This window comes from Anabrus simplex, chromosome 5, assembly GCF_040414725.1.
Source record: "Anabrus simplex isolate iqAnaSimp1 chromosome 5, ASM4041472v1, whole genome shotgun sequence".
NCBI classification, from domain to species: Eukaryota; Metazoa; Arthropoda; class Insecta; order Orthoptera; family Tettigoniidae; genus Anabrus; species Anabrus simplex.
This window is the reverse complement of record NC_090269.1, coordinates 180,094,277-180,114,253: the sequence shown is the minus strand read 5'-3', so window position 1 is coordinate 180,114,253 and position 19,977 is coordinate 180,094,277. Positions and strand designations below refer to the sequence as shown.

Sequence of the window (19,977 nt, the reverse complement as noted above, 5' to 3'; positions counted from 1 at the left end):
TTTTCATTCATCAATGTGAGGTTTTACTGTATTGTTCATTCATCAATGTAACGAGTTAAATGGTGATGATGGCCATTGTTGTGATTGTTTTTATAAGGTGCAAAACCACATCATCTTCAGCCCATAATGATGCGGAGAATAATTTATATAACCATTAAAATGAGAAGGAAAACTCAAAGGAAATAATACATGGAAAGGGGATCATGAAGGGAGGATGAAATGAAGGACGCCCTTGATGTTGGATGTCCTAATATTGCCAAGCTGGAAGAAAACTAAGTGTGGTGGCCTACTATGCCCTAAGCCAATCAAACTGTACAACAATAACTTATTAACTAAGATGTGATATCTCTGTCTCTCTTTTGCTTTTCAGCTGCAACTCATCCCCGCTACATAGCATTACCATTGCAATTGTTAAAAACTAACCCACCAATGATGGGTTCAATAGCTAGTTTTAAATATAACTTGAGCATAAGGAAAACATGTATCCATCAACCTGTATCACAATCTACGGCAATTTTTCGAATTTTATAGACTGGGTACAGGCACATTTACTCAAGTTCATGGAAATGAAGTCATGATACATTTGAATAGTAAGAATTCAACTTTTTCTTTAGAGGCACTTTGGGAATAATAAAACAATTTGTGGGGTTAATATATGAAAATACAAGGCTATCTACAGTTTGAAATATATACAGTATATATTATACACTGATTTCACTACAGATCAAAAAGGAGGCCCATAACAATAAAGAAATATTGTAACTTCCTCTATTCAATACACTCACCTTGCCACACGATTCAAGAGCATGATCCATGAACTTGGTCATGACCCTCTTCAGTTCACGTTCACGGACTCCACGGGAGTGCAAACAGTCCAGTATAGTCTGCAACTGGTCCTGGTCTGTAACGCGCCACCAGCCACGACACAGTTCTGAAATACATTTACAGTTTAATAAGAAAAGTAGGAATACAGTTTGAGAAAAGCAGTAGCAAAATATCGCATTCAACTGTATATCCATGAAAAATTAGTGGATTAGTCCCTTAAAATCTCTGTGCATTCCTGGTAAGTTATACTTTGTTTAGTCTGCAACTTCACATCACTGGCTTCTAGGGCATTATAGAGAAATTCTGTGGAGCAATATTATGACAATTAAGTATCCTTTAATTTTTTTCTTTTTGCTAGTGGTTTTATGACACACAACACATCAGAGGTTGTCAGCGACACAAGGACGGGAAAGAACTAGGATCAGAAAGATAGCGGCCACATCTATAATTAAAATACAGTCCCAGCATTTGCTGCTATGAAAATGTAAAACCACGGAAAAACATCTTCAGGGCTGCAACAGTGGGTTTCATTCCCACCATCTAATTGATCCACCTTTTTCCAATACATAATTTGTTGTTAATATGATCATAACAACCTGTTTCAGTGTCTATGGACACCATCATCAGCTGAAACAGGTTATATGAACAAAGATATATAAGTATGTAGTACATATAATAGACCCTTAGTAATAAGTGACATTAATAGGATGAAGTAAAAATACAATGCTTAAAAGAATATAAACAAGTTATGTGCTTGTTGGTCAAAGTATAAAATGATATTGAAGATATTAACAAATGTTTAAAGACTTGATCACTTTGGAATGGTTAAAAAGTCTCAAGCGTAGCACTGCTAAACACTAAGTGAAAATAAAACATGGACATCCAAAAACTGACGTCGTATGCAGTCCTTCCACAGAGTATTGATAATAATGTAATATAAGTAAGATTGATGGTGGCTTGTAATATCAACTCATAAAAAGAAGCCATCAATTATGAGGTACTCAAAGAAGTGGATCGTATTGCAGGCAATGAGAAAGTAGATATATGGCCAGAAAGTTCTCGATCTAATTTGGAACCTGAAGTATGAAAAGAAAGTTAAGAGTTAAAATGAAATATTGAAAATAGGGTAAGACACTAAGTAGGAAATTCACCTCGAACGGCCTGATGTATGCGTGGAGAGTGGCATGGAGCAAGTGCTAGAGTTTGCTGGAAGTGTACAACATCGTTAAGGGAGGGGGGGGGGAAAGGGGGGGGTCAGGAAGGGGGAGAGGAGGGGTGATGGGGGGGGGGGGGGCAGTCAGGTGGGCGTGGTAGGGAAGGATCACGTAATAACGTGTGACGTATAATCTGAAAAAATAAGCTGTTTTTAGGAAGTTTAACACTGTTGAGAACTGAAATAAGAGAATGAAATAAAATTCTGGGCTTTTCAGATATGTCGTTCAAGTTGAGATTAGGATTGAAAGTATTGGTCTAGATGTATGTAACAGGCTTCCATGATATCTAGTACCGGGCCTTTGTTCAACGTGGCTAATATTGTTAAATCTTGATCTAATCCATTAAATTTGTGTTTATAATCTTGTAGATGCTGACCAACTGCGGAAAACCTATTGTATTTAGTTGCATTGAGATGTTCCTGCTCCTGCCAGTTTGTCCTATATATGAACCGTTACAGTCGCTGCACTGAAACCTGTAAACTCTTGACTTAGTAAAAGGGTCTGATTTGTTGACCAGGTTGGAATTGTGGAGAATATCCATATTTCTGTTGTTGGTGCGGAAAGCAATATTGACGTTGTTTCTTGAATAGGTTGGTAACCCTGTAGATATTTTGATTGAATGTAAAAGTTGAGAATAACTTAGGCCTGGGATTACCTTTTATTAAGTTCGATTTAGAGCAATGCCTGAAGTTGTTGATAACACGTTCGATGAAACTCTTATTATAACCATTAAACCTGGCTATTGCACGTATAGTATTAAGATTTTCATTTAGGTCTGCTTTCATCATTGGAATTTTGAACGCGCGATTAACTTAAGCTATTGTAACATATTTGTGGGAATAGGGATGCGTTGGAATCTTGTTTTAATGTTGAGGCTGTATGGGTAAGTTTTCTGTATATTTTATGAGAATGAAGAAGGGAGTCTGGTGTTCGTTATATCTAAAAAGTTGATGGAAGCATTAGTTTCTGAATCCAGTGTGAATTTGATATCAGGGTCTATGTTGTTGAGGTCTGAAAGGGTATTCAGTGCATCGACAGAACCCTCGATGATGACAAACGTGTCATCCACAAATCTGGCCCAGAACTTAATATTACTGAACTTATCATTCCTTTCAATGGCATTGTGTTCCAGAAAGTCTAAGTATATTTCTGCTAAGATGCCAGAGGCCGGTGATCCCACAGCCAAGCCGTTTTGCTTATAAATAACCTTGTCAAATGTAAAATAATTATTATCCAGTAGTAATTTTAAAACAGACATAAAATCAGAGATTTCAAGTTTACTCAAATGAGGATTAGAATTCAGATTATTCGCAATGACAGAAAAAAGTCTGCTCGTTTTTATGCTTGGATACAGATTAATGATATTGAAAGAATGCAGTGTGTGGTGCGGTTGCAAGTTAAATTTATCTAGTTTCTTAATAAGTTCTGTAGTATTTTAAGTGGATTTTTGAGCAGCAAAAGCGAAATGTTTTTTAAGAATGTGTTGAATAAACTGAGCAAGTTTGTATAAAGGGCTTGGCCTATAGTTTATTATGGGGCATATGGGAACACCGGCCTTGTGGATCTTCGGTAGCGCTTTCGCAGTTGGTAAGCTAGGGTTCATATTGATGAGCTTCGACTTTTCTTTTTCAGTTAAAAGAAACGATGCATTCTTGAATGTTTGTTTAAGTTTCCTTTGAATTATCAGAGTGGGATCTTTGTTGACAATCAAAAAAGAGCTATCTTTAAAAAAATGCAATATCTTACATTCGCAAATGAGTGTCATCTTCTTGAAGATTTTCAGATAAAACATCATCAGCAGGAGGTACCTCAACATGTTCTCCATTCCTCAGTATCTCTTGACATTTCATTAAATCAGAGTAAAATGAGTCTCTCTTCACTCATCCAATTGTCTCCATAATGTTTCAGAAGGTCTGCAATATTCTTTAACTTCCCTACCTTGACAAGTGCTCCAATTGAAGGGTTTCTCAGGCGATGCTTGTGACCACTTTTTCTTTCTTAAAAAGTCCTTTGAATACACCACAGTCCTGTAGAATGTTTCTCCTTTCACTAGGGTATTACCACACCTACACCTTTTTATGATGAAGCTTTTTGACGACTGGAGCTTAAAATGCCAGGAGCCTGGTGTTTTCAACCTTACATTTATTTGACTCTTACACATGAATAGTACCAGAGCTCTTACCTGTACAATTTTGTCCTGTGTTTTTCCTGATTACTTGGATCTCTGATTCTTTCTCTTCCGCTTCTTGGTTGCTGGACCAATACATTACTGTTTATATCCATGTCAATAAATATTTAGGTACTTTCGTACAATACTGTTCGCTGTTCAAAAATTCTAAATAAACTGTCACTATTAAATTGGCACTTCACTGTCCACTTTTACCAATGACAACAATACTGTAGGTACTTCTACCAACATAGAGGCAAATAATATATTGAAGAAACATTCAGTAATATGCAATACACTAAAATTAGAAAGGAGAAGGTCTGTTATGGAACACACTTCAATTACAGCTATCCCATTAACCAAGGAAAAGGACCATTTTGGAACAAATTTGATAAGGAACCTTATGGAACAAACAGGATGTTGGATAAAGTACTTTCTGGAACAAACACAAATTTTTATTATGCAATTACATTGGAATGGGTGCATTTCGGCCTTTGCATTTTGCTGATTTTCGAGCAAGTTTTCAAAAGGATGGCACTAGTATCACTAACTCAAAAATTATAAATTTTGGGGAAGACTCCTTTTGGAAATATACGACACACTTGCTCTCTTGACGTGTGTGAATAATATGCCATGTCAAAACAGAGTGAATCATTTACAGTAGAACCTCGATAATTCGAAATCAGTTAATTCAAAATCTCACCAAATTCGAAGAAGCTCTCGTTCCCGGAAACTTGAGATAAGAGTTTTGCATGTTATTTAAATGGTTTAATTTGAAATACGGATAATTCGTAATTCGAAGTACAATGTCGGCCCCATTACCGAAATTCATACTTTAATTCGAAACTGCCTTTACATTTTAAAACAATAGTAACCTATATTACAAAGTAATTTCAACTCGAAATTTATCTGCGTCATAATGGAATGCGTGTTCCGGAACGTGGAGGGGTAGCTTTCTCTTTGTTTCCGTACTTACACTCACCTCGGTGGGTCTACAGTGCGCTTCATGATTGCTAAGTTGAATGAAATCGGAATTCTTTTGTATTCAACCTTTTAAGGGACGCCATAACATCACGCAACAGGCAGTGTGCGGAAAAACAGAATCCGCGAACACTGGTGATGCCGACTGTTGACGAAAAAACGTGACTCATGTAATGAACCATATTGTCATTGCCGATGAAACTGCATCGCTTTACTTTAAAGCGAGCCCAAGCGGTCTTATGACTTTATTAAAGGAGAAAGTGCCAGCCAGGGAATCGTACAAGGGTGAGGGATGGGGGTCATTGTAGTGCGTTACAATGCACTTGGAAGTGAGAAACTTTATCCCCTTGTCATAGGAAAGTTCGATAAGCCACAATGTTTTAAGGGCGTCGGGCACTTTCCATGCCAGTACAAAGCATCTAAAAATGCAAACAGAACAGAAATCCAAAAAATAATGCATTTGAACAGGGGAACCAGCATAATTTATTCTCGTCTTTGAATTGTGTTATTTTTTTCTTTCGTTGAGAGAGGTTATGTTTGTCAGTGATTTATCCAAGTGCATTATTTGAACATTGAAAATGCACATTGTTGGATACATTTCAGAAGTAGGTTTTTCCATGGCATTTGAAAGGTTTAAACTGTGAATCGAGGTGAGGGCATGTATTAACGGGTCTTAGAATACTTTGTGACGTGGCAAGTATTTACATTTCTGAAGTACGAGAGAAGTGCCATGGCAGGAAATCGTACAAGGATAGTCATAGGAAAGTTCGATTTTTAAGGGCATCGGGTAATTTCTATGTAAATACAAGGCATCTAAAATTCATACAGTATAGTAATCCAATGAATAAAGCACTTGCACATGGGAGCCAGCATAGATTTCTCCTCGTCTTTGAATCGTGCTTTTTTTTTTTTTTTTTCTTTCTTTCGTTGCGTGAGGTTATGTTTGCCAGTGAGATATCCAGGTGCATTATTTGAATACTGTAAATGCACCTTCTTAGATACATTTTGGAAATATATCTTTTTTCGTGACATTTGAAAGCTATAAACTGTGAATCAAGGTTAACTGCATGCAGGAACGGGCCTTAGAATATTTTGTAATGCGGCAAGGATTGGTACTTCTGAATTGCGAATTGGTGGTTAATTCGAAATCACATAATTCAAAGTCCGCTCTTTGAGTAACAACGACTTCGAATTAACGAGGTTTTACTGTAGCATCAAAATTAGCTCGGGCAAACTAGACGTGTTCACTACCTGCTGTCAATCAGTCAATCAATACTGATCTGCATTTAGGGCAGTCGCCCAGGTGGCAGATTCTCTATCTGTTGCTTTCCTAGCCTTTTCCTAAATGATTTCAAAGAAATGGGAAATTTATTGAATGTCTCCAATCACAGTGTATTCATTTGGAGGAAAAAGAAAAAAATTCACACTGGGATTCGAACTTTAGTTGTTACGGTAGTGGCATGAGGAATAACCCTGCTGTCTCATGGGCTAAAAATTCTAGAGAAGATCATAGAAGGGAGATTGAGAACCATCATTGAACCACAGTTAAGAGGAGCAATATTGATTCAGAAGTAACAGATCAACAATGGATCTAATTTTTAGCACCCACATGCTGTTGAAAAAGTATTGGGATTGTCTGAGGAAAAGAAATGTGCCTGAAGGATTGGTAAGAAAAATTCAGTTGTACAAAGACTGTACTAGCTGTGTACAAATTAGGGAAGGTTGATCAGCATGGTTTGAGAACAAGAGTGGAGTTCACCAAGGAAGTGCACTGTCCCCACTACTGTTCATCACTGTTATGGACAATATAATGAACGTCAAGGAAAGGTTAGGTGAACTGAATGCAGTGGACTTTGCTGATATCATGATTTGGGGTGAAACAGAAGAGGAAGTACATACCAGACTCAACGTATGTGTTACGGTATTAAATCAAGAAAAGACCGTTAGAGTATGTTATTGAAGCAAAAGGGTCATTGTTTTCATTTTGATTTTGTTCTATTTGATTTTGTAAAATATGTTCATTTGTCTTGCCTTGAAAAATTGACTGTGGACTAAGAAGAAGAACTTTTAGTGTCTTAATTTGGTTACTGTGTAAAATTTTCTAATGTAAATAACTGTGTAATTAGCATCTGGATTTAAGCTAATAACTTGTGTGGCAGGGTGTAGCTCGACGTGCCTGCATTGGTGATTTCCTGTTGCATCAGAAAGGAAATTTCTGGAAGATGTAAAGATCTTTCCTCATAAAAAATTTCAGAGCCCTGATTGGCTAAAACAACGCGATTCCTAATTAGTGAATGCAAGACCCGCAGGTGTGTTAATTGGTTATCTCTTGATTGCCCCATTTCCGGCTCCTGGCGACTTGGCCAGGGCCAAGTTTGTATCTGTCATCTTTGACTTGTGACCGGCGAAGGGAGCAGTCTTCTCCTCCGTCTGATGGGACCTCCGGCCCTCCAAGGTGAGCACTATTTGGTTCATGTTTTGGATTTTAACCTTTAAATGTAAATTCTTATTTTAAATTTCTTTCCATACCGGAGTTTGCCTGGGGTATCTTCTATTCACCAATTTTAAGTTCAAATGACTTAGCTCTCTCAGCTAGTCATACCTAGGACAACCAACCGTCCGGCAAAGTCCTGCTTTTCAATCATTTTGGTTATGTCCGGCCAGCATTTCTAATTTATCGACATTGTCCGGCATTTTTCGTTACAAGATTGCTCACTTAGGTTTTAAGCTGAAGACAACATGTTATTGTATCGTACATCAACTCCATGTGTTCAGGGCGCTACTTCCGAGGGTGGAAATAAGTAATACTAATATTCGATATATTGAACTCAAAGTCCAGGCATCAATCAACCAATCAACACGCTTCATTTCCACGTTTATGTTGAGAGAAACTGGAAGTGTCGAGAGCTACAATTTACATGTGCTTGCCATATGATTTGCAGCTATCGTGTTTGGTTATCTGGTTGTCGCAGTAAATTATAATGTGAGTATGCAGCAAGTGGAGTGAATAATATTAATCTCATTGCATCCTATTACGTACCGGTATGTCATCTTCGCAGCCTGAAAGGAGTGAATCTAAATAAAGACAGTGTAAATTTTTGGATAAACTAAAACATAAGTATCCTTGCTTTACTCACGGACGCAGTGAAAGTGAAGCGAAATGTGCAGTGTGTGATAGTTATGTTAATTACATGTTATAACTCTGCCCTTACAGCATAGTTTAAGTGAGCGGCAAAAACGTCTCATTACTAGCTTTAAATTGTATTTAAACTCCACTTGGAGTAATCAGCAACATTCTTCATCATTTTCTGATGTTTGAACTGTTTAGGATCCAAACTTTTCTCTAACGCCCTCAACCAACACAGGGTGCTGCTTTACAAGATTCAACGTAGCAATTTGCGTTCTTATAGAACTACCAATATGCAACTTGTTACCACATTTTTAGACAAGGACATTCAAGAAAGTGTATAAATTACATCTATTTGTTTGTAAGACTTTATTAAGACTTTATTTTTAAGAATATCTTAATTATTTCCTACATCATCCTCACTTTCATTTGTAACTTATTTTTTAAAAAAATCAACCACAATTAAGAACAATCAGAATCCTGATTTTTTATCCTTCAGATTGAGATTTAGGCTGAAGATGCCCTTAAATAAAGGGCGAAACATGTCCCTATAATTTAAAATCACTTTTTATGTATTGAATAGGTGGAATAAATAAATATTAATATTTCTTTGACTTTAGTTATGTTAATGTCGGATACAAAGGTGTTGGTGACTTGGAAAGACACGTTAACAGTGAAAAACACAAAAAGACGGTGAGAACTAGGTCAATATCATGTTCAATGTTATTATTTGTCACTCCCAAATATTCACCAGATGATAAAAAAGTTCAAGCCGCAGAAGCTAACAGTTTTCCATCATCAGTCGTACAAATCAATGGACTGCACAGCTAAACTGAATACGAGTATGTTCTTAGGTTCTGAAGTAGCACAGAAACTGACCTGTGCAAGAACTAAAACAGAAGCCATAATAAATAATGTTATTGCTCCTCACTCGACAGATATTATAATTGAAACTCTTAACAATAAAGTTCCAATTTTTTGGCCTAGGAACAGATGCAAGCAATCATGGTGCACTAAAGTCATTTCCAATTGTCATCCAAGTCTTAGATTACAAAAATAATGGCATTCAGATAAAAGTTCTTGATTTACAAGCGTGTCGAAATGAAAGTTCTGAATGTATTTCCTCCTATATTTCAGATACTCTCAAAAAGCATAAAATTACTTCCAGATGCATTGCATTTTCTGGAGACAATGCCAATGTTAATTTTGGAGGCCTTGCACGCAGGGAAGGGAAGAATGTATTCTCTGCTCTCAAAAAAGACTTGAATGAAAACATAGTAGGTGTTGGATGTCCTGCTCACATTCTACATAACTGTTTGCAACATGGAGCTGATGCTCTTCCTGATGATACTGAGTCTATGGTGATGAAAATTTTCAACTTCTTTCATATATATGCAGTGCGCACTCAGGAACTGAAAGACTTTTGTGAATTTGTTGATGTAAATTATCTGCAGCTTTTAAATCATACTAAGACTAGGTGGTTAACATTGTATCCAGCAGTTGAAAGAATCCTGCAATTGTTCGCAGCTCTGAAATCTTACTTTCTTTCTCAGGGTAGGAAGTCAGTGCCTTCATCAATTAGAAACTTCCTTGAAAATGACTTTTCAGAGCTCTATCTTTTGCTTCTTTCCTCAAACATGCACATTTTTCATTATAAAATTTTGTCACTTGAGAAAGAACATAATTCAGTTGTAGAAATGCTTGAACTATTAAAATATGTCCAATCTTCATTGAAAGGCAGACTTGAAGGTCAATTCATTCCCCTTAAAGTCAGACAGATGTTAAATACATTTTCAGAAGATGATTTGGATAAAGAATGCAAAGTGTTTATGGAGAATGTATCTTGTTTCTATGAAACCTGCACTGAGTACTTTGATAAATGGATGCATCCTATAGAGGAATTCAAGCGTTTCAAATGGTTGACACTTCAAAACATTAAAGACCTCAGCTTTGACGATATTGTACCATGTATTCAGTACTTACAGTCAAAAGGTGTAGAAATAGATGATTCAAAATTATTCGACCAGTTCTGCAATGTAAGGGCTTATTCTAAAACTTCAACTTTGGATAAAGATACAACACTAGACCAACAATGGTCTAGTTTTTTTTTAAGAAGTGCCAGAACATTGAGGTATTTTCTGAACTTTTAAACATTTGCCAGTTTTTCTTTGCCATACCAGGCAGCAATGCCTCTAATGAACGTGTGTTTTCATTCATAAATGCTCAATGGACAAAGGAAAGGAACCGTTTGTTGGTAGAATCAGTGATAGGAATGTTACTTGTGAAGTTCAATTTCAAAGATGTGTCGTGTGAAGAATTTTATAAATATGTACTTCAAGGAAATGAACTGCAGCAAGGACTGATCATTAAGTAAGGTATTTCCTTTTGTAAAAAGTTGTGTGTAATATATGTATAATTTTGTTATCGAATGAAATTGTCAGGCATTTTTCTTAATTGTCCTGCTTTTTGCTAAGCAATGTCCTGCATTTGGAAATTTTCAGTTGGTAACCCTAGTCAAACCCCCTTTGCTGGAGGCATTCCCCTTTTCTTTGATTTTACATACTGTGTAATAAATATGTAAATTTTAATTTTCTCTGGGATTGTCTCCAGTAGTCCTGTTTCACCTTAACGTATTCCCTTTTAAAATATGCACCTTATTCAGAAGTGTTTTTGAAAAGGCGACTACTTGATCGGGCTCTTAGTTAGGATTTTTAAAAATTAACATGCTTTCTTTCCCTTGTTAATGTCTTAACCTGCATGTGGTGATATGTTAACGTGCATTTTTCTTTAACTTCTTTGGTTGTAGAGGGATAGGCCTTGCTAAATTGAGAGCTAATTTTCTTACACGCAATTTTAAGTTGGTATCGTATCTTATGAAACTACCTTGTCATGACTTCAAATTATGACTTAAAATTTTCTTTGCTTTGTTTTTAAGTCGTTGGCGTGAAGCTGAAGCTTGTACTATTGACATTATTGATATCTTACAATTTGTTAATTTACTATGTTAACTTAATTTGTATTTCATTCTTAGCCTTGTTTTGTAACATCATTTTCCAATTTTTTTAAAATTCAATAAATGTAGTGTTCAATTGGGATCACCGTTAATTTCGTTTTACTGGCAAAGCACTACCTTCTCACAGACCTGGCAGGGTTCCCAACCGCTTCCCATTTCCTTTCTTTTAGTTGTCACGTTGGTTAAACTATTATTTATATCTCTACATTGTTTTCAGAGTATTAACATGGTGTGTGTGTTTCATTTATTTGGTACGATCAAAATATTTTAAAATTTTTTTATCTCTCTTGTTCCTTGTTGTGTAATCCATAGCAATAACATAATGCTAACTATTGGTTGTATCTTGCTCTTTCACCGCGACCAGCTACTTTTGCTCAATTGGAAGCTATCACTGTTTCTGCCGAAAGGTATTAGATATGCCGACCAGCTACAGGTTGCGTTAGTTCCCCCTCCAATGAACATGTCTTTTCCACAGGTTACTAAAACCGCTCCTTCTCTTTCTTCCAAGCCACATAATTCTTGTGTATGTTTTATTTGTGGCTCCACTGAACGTTTCCAACCAAATTGTCCTAGTATGGCAATCCCAGTTCCAGGAATATAACCACAACATAAGCGAAACCAAGGCAGTGGTGATGGCAGTCAACAGAAAAGGGCATCCAGCAAGTAAAAAACTAGGAGACCACCAGCTTGAGTATATGGATAGTTTTCCTTACCTTCGAAGTGTAATCTCCAGTGATAATTTGGACAGAAAGAAAATTACAAACAGAGTGCAAAAGGGATGAGAATTCTACCAACAAGTAAGAAAGCTTTTATGGGATAACATTATTCCAAAACAGACCAAACTGATGATGTTTAACAGGTATATCATACCAATATTGACCTATGGTATTGAAGTGTGCACCCTCACAAAAAGAGATTCTCATCAATGCAAGCATCAGAGATGAAATTTCTTAGATCCACCATCCAGAAGACCAAGATGGACAAGTTAAGAAATGAAGAGGTGAGGAAAGAAGCCAGCATAAAGACATCCCTATTAGACTGAATCGGCACATCCAGACTATGGTGGTATGGGCATGTGATGAGGATGGAGCCTACAACAACAGCCAGAATAAATTTGAAAGACAGGTGGAGGGAAAAAGACCTGCAGGAAGACCTAAAACCCGATGGATGGACATGATCAAGGTTGATCTAGTTACCAGAGGATGGACAGTGGATGATGTTCTTCATGACAAGTTGCATATTAACAGGAAGAAGTGGAAGAGGCTCATTGACAGTACCCAGAAAACTGGAACTGTACAATGATAATTATGATGATGATGACTCACAAAATAGCAGCTCAAAAGATTTCAATAGAAGTTCGTCCATACCAGCGACACAAGTATTTAAACCAGGAATTTTTCAATCTCCCCACAGATCTGTATCATTCAATTTTCCCCTCGATGATGAGTTGGAGAAGTTCATATCATTCACCTCTCCTGACGTACCCGAGCCTTCACTCCTTGATGATTGTCAGAAGCTTTTTCTTATTTAACTTGTTGAGGACTTCCTCACGGGTCTTCCCTTCTACCCAGGATATCTGAAGCATTCTTCTGTATAAATACATCTTGAAAGCTTCAATCTGCCTCTCCAGCAAAGTGTGAGCATCTAGCCTTCGAAACCATACAGGATAGGGAAAACATAGCACCGCAACATCTGAATTTGGAGCTGAAAGTTGAGATCTCTACAGGTGAAAAGGCCTTCATGCTTATAATTTCGTAGTGTAGTATGCAAGTGCATAGCACAAGGAGAAGAGAGAAGGAAGAGGGGAGGGGAGGGGAGAGTAGAGGGGAGAGGAGAGGGTAGAGGGAGAGTGACCGACACAATGAGTAAGAAACTACGAGCCGTATTGCAAAACGCATCCAGCTGAATGTGCAAAGCCGAACATGGCACTAAACAAAACGATTATATTATTCACGGTCTTCTTAACTGCATAATTTAAATAACATCATGGGAGTTAGTACCTCTAGAAAAAGGGGCTACAAAATTACTAGAGTTACTATACTATAACCAAACCAAACCCCATGGCACTACATCCCTTGAAGAGCCTTGGTCTACCAAGTGACCACCGCTCAGTCCGAAGGCCTGCAAATTACGAGGTGTGGTGTGGTCAGCACGATGAATCCTCTCGGCCGTTATTCTTGGCTTTCTAGACCAGGGCCGCTATCTCACCGTCAGATAGTTCCTCAATTCTGATCATGTAGGCTGAGTGGACCTCGAGCCAGCCCTCAGGTTCAGGTAAAAATCCCTGACCTGGCCGGAATCGAACCTGGGACCTCCGGGTAAGAGGCAGGCACGCTACCCCTACACCACGGGGCCGGCAGTTAGTATACGATATGAGGCTAAAAATAGGCTAGTATTCCTAAAACAATAAGTATAAATGGAGTTGAAACAATGTGCAGAGCTTAGCTTTAAAATCACTGGAAAAAGAGATACAACAATTTTTGACTGTTCGTCTGTACCTAACTGAAGTGAAGGTCATCCAGGCACAGATCTGTATCTCCTACCTACCTGTTAAGATCTATAAATTTACACCCAGTTTTTCACCTACCCACTCCACAGTCTCATATAAATACCTGATCAACCTCCAATCAGTATCCCATAGATGACAATCTCTGCTCCCATAAACTGCATCTGAGCTGTCATAATAATATCTCAAACACATCCTCAACTCTTATGTTGTAAGATTTTAGCATGTAAAAGATCTCTAGTGGCACATTTTTTTTTAAAGTCCCTATCTGTTCCAGATGTTTGGTAACCATTTTGGCTGTGCTTTCTCTCCTCTGAGCTGCTTGTAATAACTCTGCTGATGTCTTGCAAGTCCAGTCTCTAAGGTTTTCTTGGCCACGAGATTTGTCTCCTGCTAATGCCTCTCTTTCCAGTTATCTTTCCTTGCAGAATTTCTTGCTGTAGATGATATCTGCTTCTGTTTCTCATGGTGTGACTGAAGTATTGAACCTTTCTCGAATTTTTGCACTTTTATAGTGGTCAGTACTTCCTTAATCTTTCTCATTTGGTGTTTACCCAACAAAATTAATTAAAACTCAGCCATAGTTTGCCCAACACAGATCCGGTTTCTAGAGTAAAACAGAACATCAAAACTGATGTGCAGGCAGCCTGAATGGCATCAAATACGAAATTGTACAGTACCCGAGATCATATCCTTCTTTTTATTATTATTATTATTATTATTTATTTATTTATTTATTTATTTATTTATTTATTTTTCTTCAGATTTTACATTGAATGATATTTTATGCAAATGACTGCCTAATGTAGGTACAAAATTTGTCAAAGTTGTGAGATTTTAATTGCATACAGTCAACAGGGTGGGTAGTTGTAATGTCTCTTACATTCTCGCTGTTCACACACATTACCCCACACCACCCTAGACTAAAATGACATTCAGTTCACTTTGCATGGCAAACACTACCCTCCCTCATCATCAGGTCTGCCTTACAAGGCTGCACTATACACAATTATTATATTATTCACTGTCTTCTTAATTGGATAATATAATTTAAATAATACCATGGGAGTTAGTACATTTAGAAAGATGAACTGCAGAAATAAATATCATAGTTAAACAATATAAAATGACAAAATATATGGCTGATATTCCTAAAAGAATTAGTATAAAAGGAGGTGAAACAATCAGTAGAGCTTAACTTTAAAATCACAGGAAAAAGGCTATGGAGACAGCAAGAAATAAAAGCCAATGGCAACAGAAGTTCCCAGGATACAGGAAACAAATACAAGATACTGAGCAGTAATGAATATCACTAGCCATAAGGATGCTTTAACCCTTTGATCAGCGAGTTTTTTCTTGAAAATTTCGAATTCTTAATTTTAAGTTATTTTAATTCTAACCTTTATCTACTAATAAATTTACATAATTTACACTTACGGTGCAAAACTTATACCATCAATTTAATTGAAATCAGTGGCATAGAAATTTTAATTTTTTTTCAAAATAATGAAAGGACTAGTAAAATTGACAAAAATATAATTATTCTCTATATGTGATCAAGTTGGTACCCTTTACAACACACTGACTTTATTTTACAACAGTTTCACCAATCAAAATATCTTTATGGTATGGTACTGACGCAGACAGTCAAGTTTTTCATTGTGTTCAACTTCCGTATCCTTTCCAGTACAAACAATAAACAAAACAAAACAGTTGCCAGGAAAACATGAAGAGTCTCTTTGGTTATGCCTTGCCACTTATGTAACTTCGACTTTTCCTTTACGTCTGTATTTTCCGTAACGAATAAGTAGTACTTGTTCATTTCCGACACTATGAAGTTCATAATATTAAGATCAACAATTTCTTTGAAAATCGACACTTCATATCTTGAATTGTCATTATCATTCATGTGAAGATTATCATTAACCCCTGCATTTGATGGTTCAAAATGAGCAGAAAGCGTAGAAAGAAACCTGCCTACATAACTCTACTTTCTTCCTTCAGTCTGAACAGCCACAGCTTAGCGTTCTTTGCAACAGCGGAGCGCTGCACTTCGTCCTCAATTTTCGTGCTGTCGTCTTCCAAGGAATAAACAATTTCACTCTTATCGGACACAATACAATCACTGTCACTATCATAAATATAAATTTCGTCGACCCCTCTTTAGTCAAAATATCACTTATATCTTGCGGAGCAAGCTCGCATCCTCGATTTGATCCCGCCATTACGACATGTATTTGTTTACTATCAGAGAGCGGTGGTTTCTACGGAAACCAGAGATGGGCGAAAAGAAAAATAATGTGTGTTGTCAAGGAATAGTCATGCAATGCATTCATCGGAAACAACAATAGAAAACTGTTCCCGGGTGTTGTCGTAATTTTTAGCACAATTGCGTAAGAATTGACGTCATGTAACTACAGATGCTTCGACAGAACTTCATCACAGAACATACGAGATGTGATAAAACACGGAATAATGTTCACTGAACATGTCAAACATACCCAAACTTTGTTCTAAAAACCCGCCAGTACGATGTCACAAAACAATTTCAAACATTCAACATGAAACGTGAATAGACAGCAGTACTCCCGTGGGCCACGCGCAGTACTGCTCATTGGGTTAAAAGAAGGATTATTTGACTTTCAAACAGCAACCTGAATTTCAGTGTAAAGTACTCATCATTACTGATCAAAGATACTCACCTTCAGGGACGGGTTTCGCCTCTCCTGGCTCAGGAATACCACACCGTTTCAATTGTTCCAGCTGCATCATTTCTTCCAGAGTAAGGACTAAAGGTGCAGGACTTTCACACTGAGAACCCCCAGGTGAAGGCGGAGGGAACACAGGAATACGTAACTCTGCACCACCTCCTTCAATGCATCTGTATCAATTTTAAACTTTTAGAGACTCAAGAAGACATGTATCAAAACAATACAGAAAGTGAGATTTCTTCAGTTTCCTTATTTGTGATATTGCAAGATATGGAACAATCATGAAAGAACATTATCTCAAAAGTTCTTTTACATGAAGGGAGGCATACAAAGAACTGAGATTTAAAGTGTAAATTAAATTTTTATCATATGTTGCAAGCTATTAATAGCTCTGTTTCCTCAAAATACCTATAGAGATCACTGTAACAGAGATGATTCTTAATCATCTATTTTGTTCCTATACCGTGCATACAGTGTGCTGAAAACAGTACTGTCTTGTGCCAAGTTAAAAGGTGTTATGATGACTCAAAAAATTCTCAGCCATATTTGTGGTTCTGAAAACTCCATCGCAGAGTACTAGCCTTTGTTTCTGTCAAGGGTATGAGGAAACAGGCAATGCGAGGAAATAAGAATGACCTCGAGCATCAATTATGCAATCTTCTCAAAATATTGAAATGAAAACATCTCACCACACACAAAGGAGAAACTTTACCAAGTGATTTTTTACTGTTTCCTTATAAAATGACCATAGTATACTAGCTGATATACCTTAACTAGGAGAGAAGTTTGCACGTTGTTGTTATCTCTCAAAATTCAGTTGTGACAATGTTGTCAGAGAAATAATGACCCACAGCACATGTATCACTTAGATGAAAATTGCTTTAACTTGTATAAAGAATAGTTTGCTTCTAGTATGCATCTGGAGCATTCATCTTTAGTAAGAGTGGACCATCCAGCTGCACAGGTAAATCAGAGAGGCTGTTGACACATTTGGATTTTGGACTAAAAATCATCATGGCACTTGTTACTCTAGGACACCCGGCTTACTGAACTGTATGTATCTGTCAAATGTGGTACATATCATAAAGATGTTAAATACAAAGGAAATCCCAAAAATAAGGTCTCCTATTTTTTTATGAATACAAATATTCTACAATGGTTTACATAATTTTACGGTTTGAACATTTAGCTATTTTTCTACATAATCCCCATTTTGGTCGATGCATTTTTGTAAACGCTCTGACAGTTTTTGTATGCCCATGTCAAACCAGCTCGCCGCCATGCTGTTCAGGAAGTTGTGAACCTTATCTTTCACCTCATCATCGGTGCTGGCACCCATCTTGCGTACACCTTCCGGTATTTCAGCTTTTCCGTTAAAATTCTGTGAGCGGCGCTTCGGGACATCTCAGGAACCAAAGTGCTGAGATCATCCAGGGTGATCCACCGATCTTCACACACGATTTGCTCAACCTTCACGACAGTCTCAACGGAAATTGATGGTCTCCCGATCCTTTGTTTGGTGTGAATTTCAGTCTGACCGGCTGCAAACTCTTCACACCACTTACGAACATTTTTGACATCCATGCACTTGGCGGTAACATCCAACGGGAGCTCCATTTTCAACAGCTGCCAAGCCAAGACTGCATGCCTCAGCACAGCGAGCGCATGTTTATATGCGAGCGCGGGAAACACTCTTCACAATATTGTGACCAACAGCCACACCAACAAGATTCTGTATTTATAAAAACAATAGGAGACCTTATTTCTGGAATTACCCTCATACTATTACATACTAGACACGGTCTAATAAAATGAAAGTCTATTTCATGTTCACAGTGGTTCTGAAAGCTACATACTCTAGCTGAATGGCTCAGAGTTAGCAACTAGTGCTCTCTCAACCAGTCCTGCCAGAAGTGCCAGATCCAAGCCAACAGAAGAGGAATGGAAAGGTAGCATATCAGGTGCAAAATCTAAACACTCTGGGTTCTGTTCACACAGTATCTCATTGCCCATTTCTGATTTGCACTTACATCCTTTGCACATGCTCTATAAGCTGAAAATCTATTTGAAAATACATTTTTAGTTCCTCCTTTTCACAAACTACTACTGTATGAAGGTCTCATTAATTTGATTTGTTTGTTAAAATTCCTTTGAGATCCTAGCATTTTTCAAGCTAAATGGGCCTACTAAAATGTGCAACTGTGAGTAATGTCCACCTACTTTTTCATTAAATCCTTAGCTGATCTTTAGAATACTATGAAAGACATTCATGCTATAGGTGGATTGTTCTAATGGAAAACAGGAGAGAACTATCCACATAATTCAAATTGCAGGCAAAGAAATGAAGAGGTTCGACTCTTCCAGAATGATACATGTCATTTTATGTGGTCAAACACATCATCCATATCTAGTAGGATTATCTTCATATCTGTGACTATTATATCTGCCATACTACAACATCACGGGAGTCCCAGAGCACAATGACCTGGTATGTAGCATCTGAAAAAGGGTCCCAGCTCAGGGTTACAAGTAAAAACCTCAAAGGCATCTGGACTGGAGAAGATGAACTTTGGTACAGTGGAGATGGTGTAAAAGGCAGCCTAGGTACTGCCCGATGGTTAAGCAGGTGGAAAAGGAACCACTACAATAACCTTGGTTCGCAACGAATGTGCAAGTGGAAGAGGCTATGCGAGACAGACTGGCTACAAAGGCGCAACTCAAAGGTTATTGAGTCTGCGACAGTTCGTTGTATGCCCCATGTTATATGTGCTGCAGTGTGTGGCTCTGGAATCATAATGTGTGGGCCACATCCTAGCAAGTTGTAGTCCACCTTAAGTGAAGTCAAGCCCACAGCAATTTTGCCTGCTATTCAAAAGCCCAACAACGACGGGATAAGGATGACGGAAGCAGGTTTTGGGTGAAACTGGGAGCTTCTAGTTTGGACCTGCATGTCACGTGGCAACAGATGTGTGATGGTCGCCTTCCTGAGACCCTGTGACTACTTGGGGATCCGGTCCTGCATCTGTGAATGGGCAGGCCTATTTAGGATCACCGCTGCCCACTCTGAAGGGGCAAGGCCCTAGAAAATGCTGTCTAAATATCGGTAGTCACATTCAAACCCATTTGGGAAACCACACAGACGGTCATCCCAATTTATGCGGTCTAAATCAGCAAACAACAAAGAATAACATTCTAAATGTAGGCAGCTGGAACGTCAGAACGCTACTACACCTGAAGGACAACAATAGACCCAAAAGGACAGCTCTTATTACCCATGAGCTAGCAAGACTAAACACTAACAATGCTGTAGTTAGTGAAATCAGACTGTCAGGTGAAGGATCAACTACAGTAAATAAAAGATTCATGACCCTGCATATGCCTCTCTCTGGAGATTGTGCCATTTAATTTATTTACTCATATGCCCCCACTCTAA

The 19,977-nt window shown here is 37.7% G+C and overlaps 1 protein-coding gene across 11 annotated transcripts in view; it reads right to left on the bottom strand.

Moving 5' to 3' along the window:
• Positions 1–19,977, bottom strand: part of tou (toutatis) — a 1,002,029-nt gene that overhangs the window by 106,522 nt on the left and 875,530 nt on the right. For all 11 annotated transcript variants that reach the window (XM_067147191.2, XM_067147194.2, XM_067147190.2 and 8 more), the window contains 2 exons: positions 16,536–16,714; positions 786–931 (listed from right to left, as the gene is read on the bottom strand). In XM_067147191.2, coding sequence (XP_067003292.2) covers positions 786–931; positions 16,536–16,714 — 325 coding nt within the window. The remainder of the gene's footprint in view (positions 1–785; positions 932–16,535; positions 16,715–19,977) is intronic.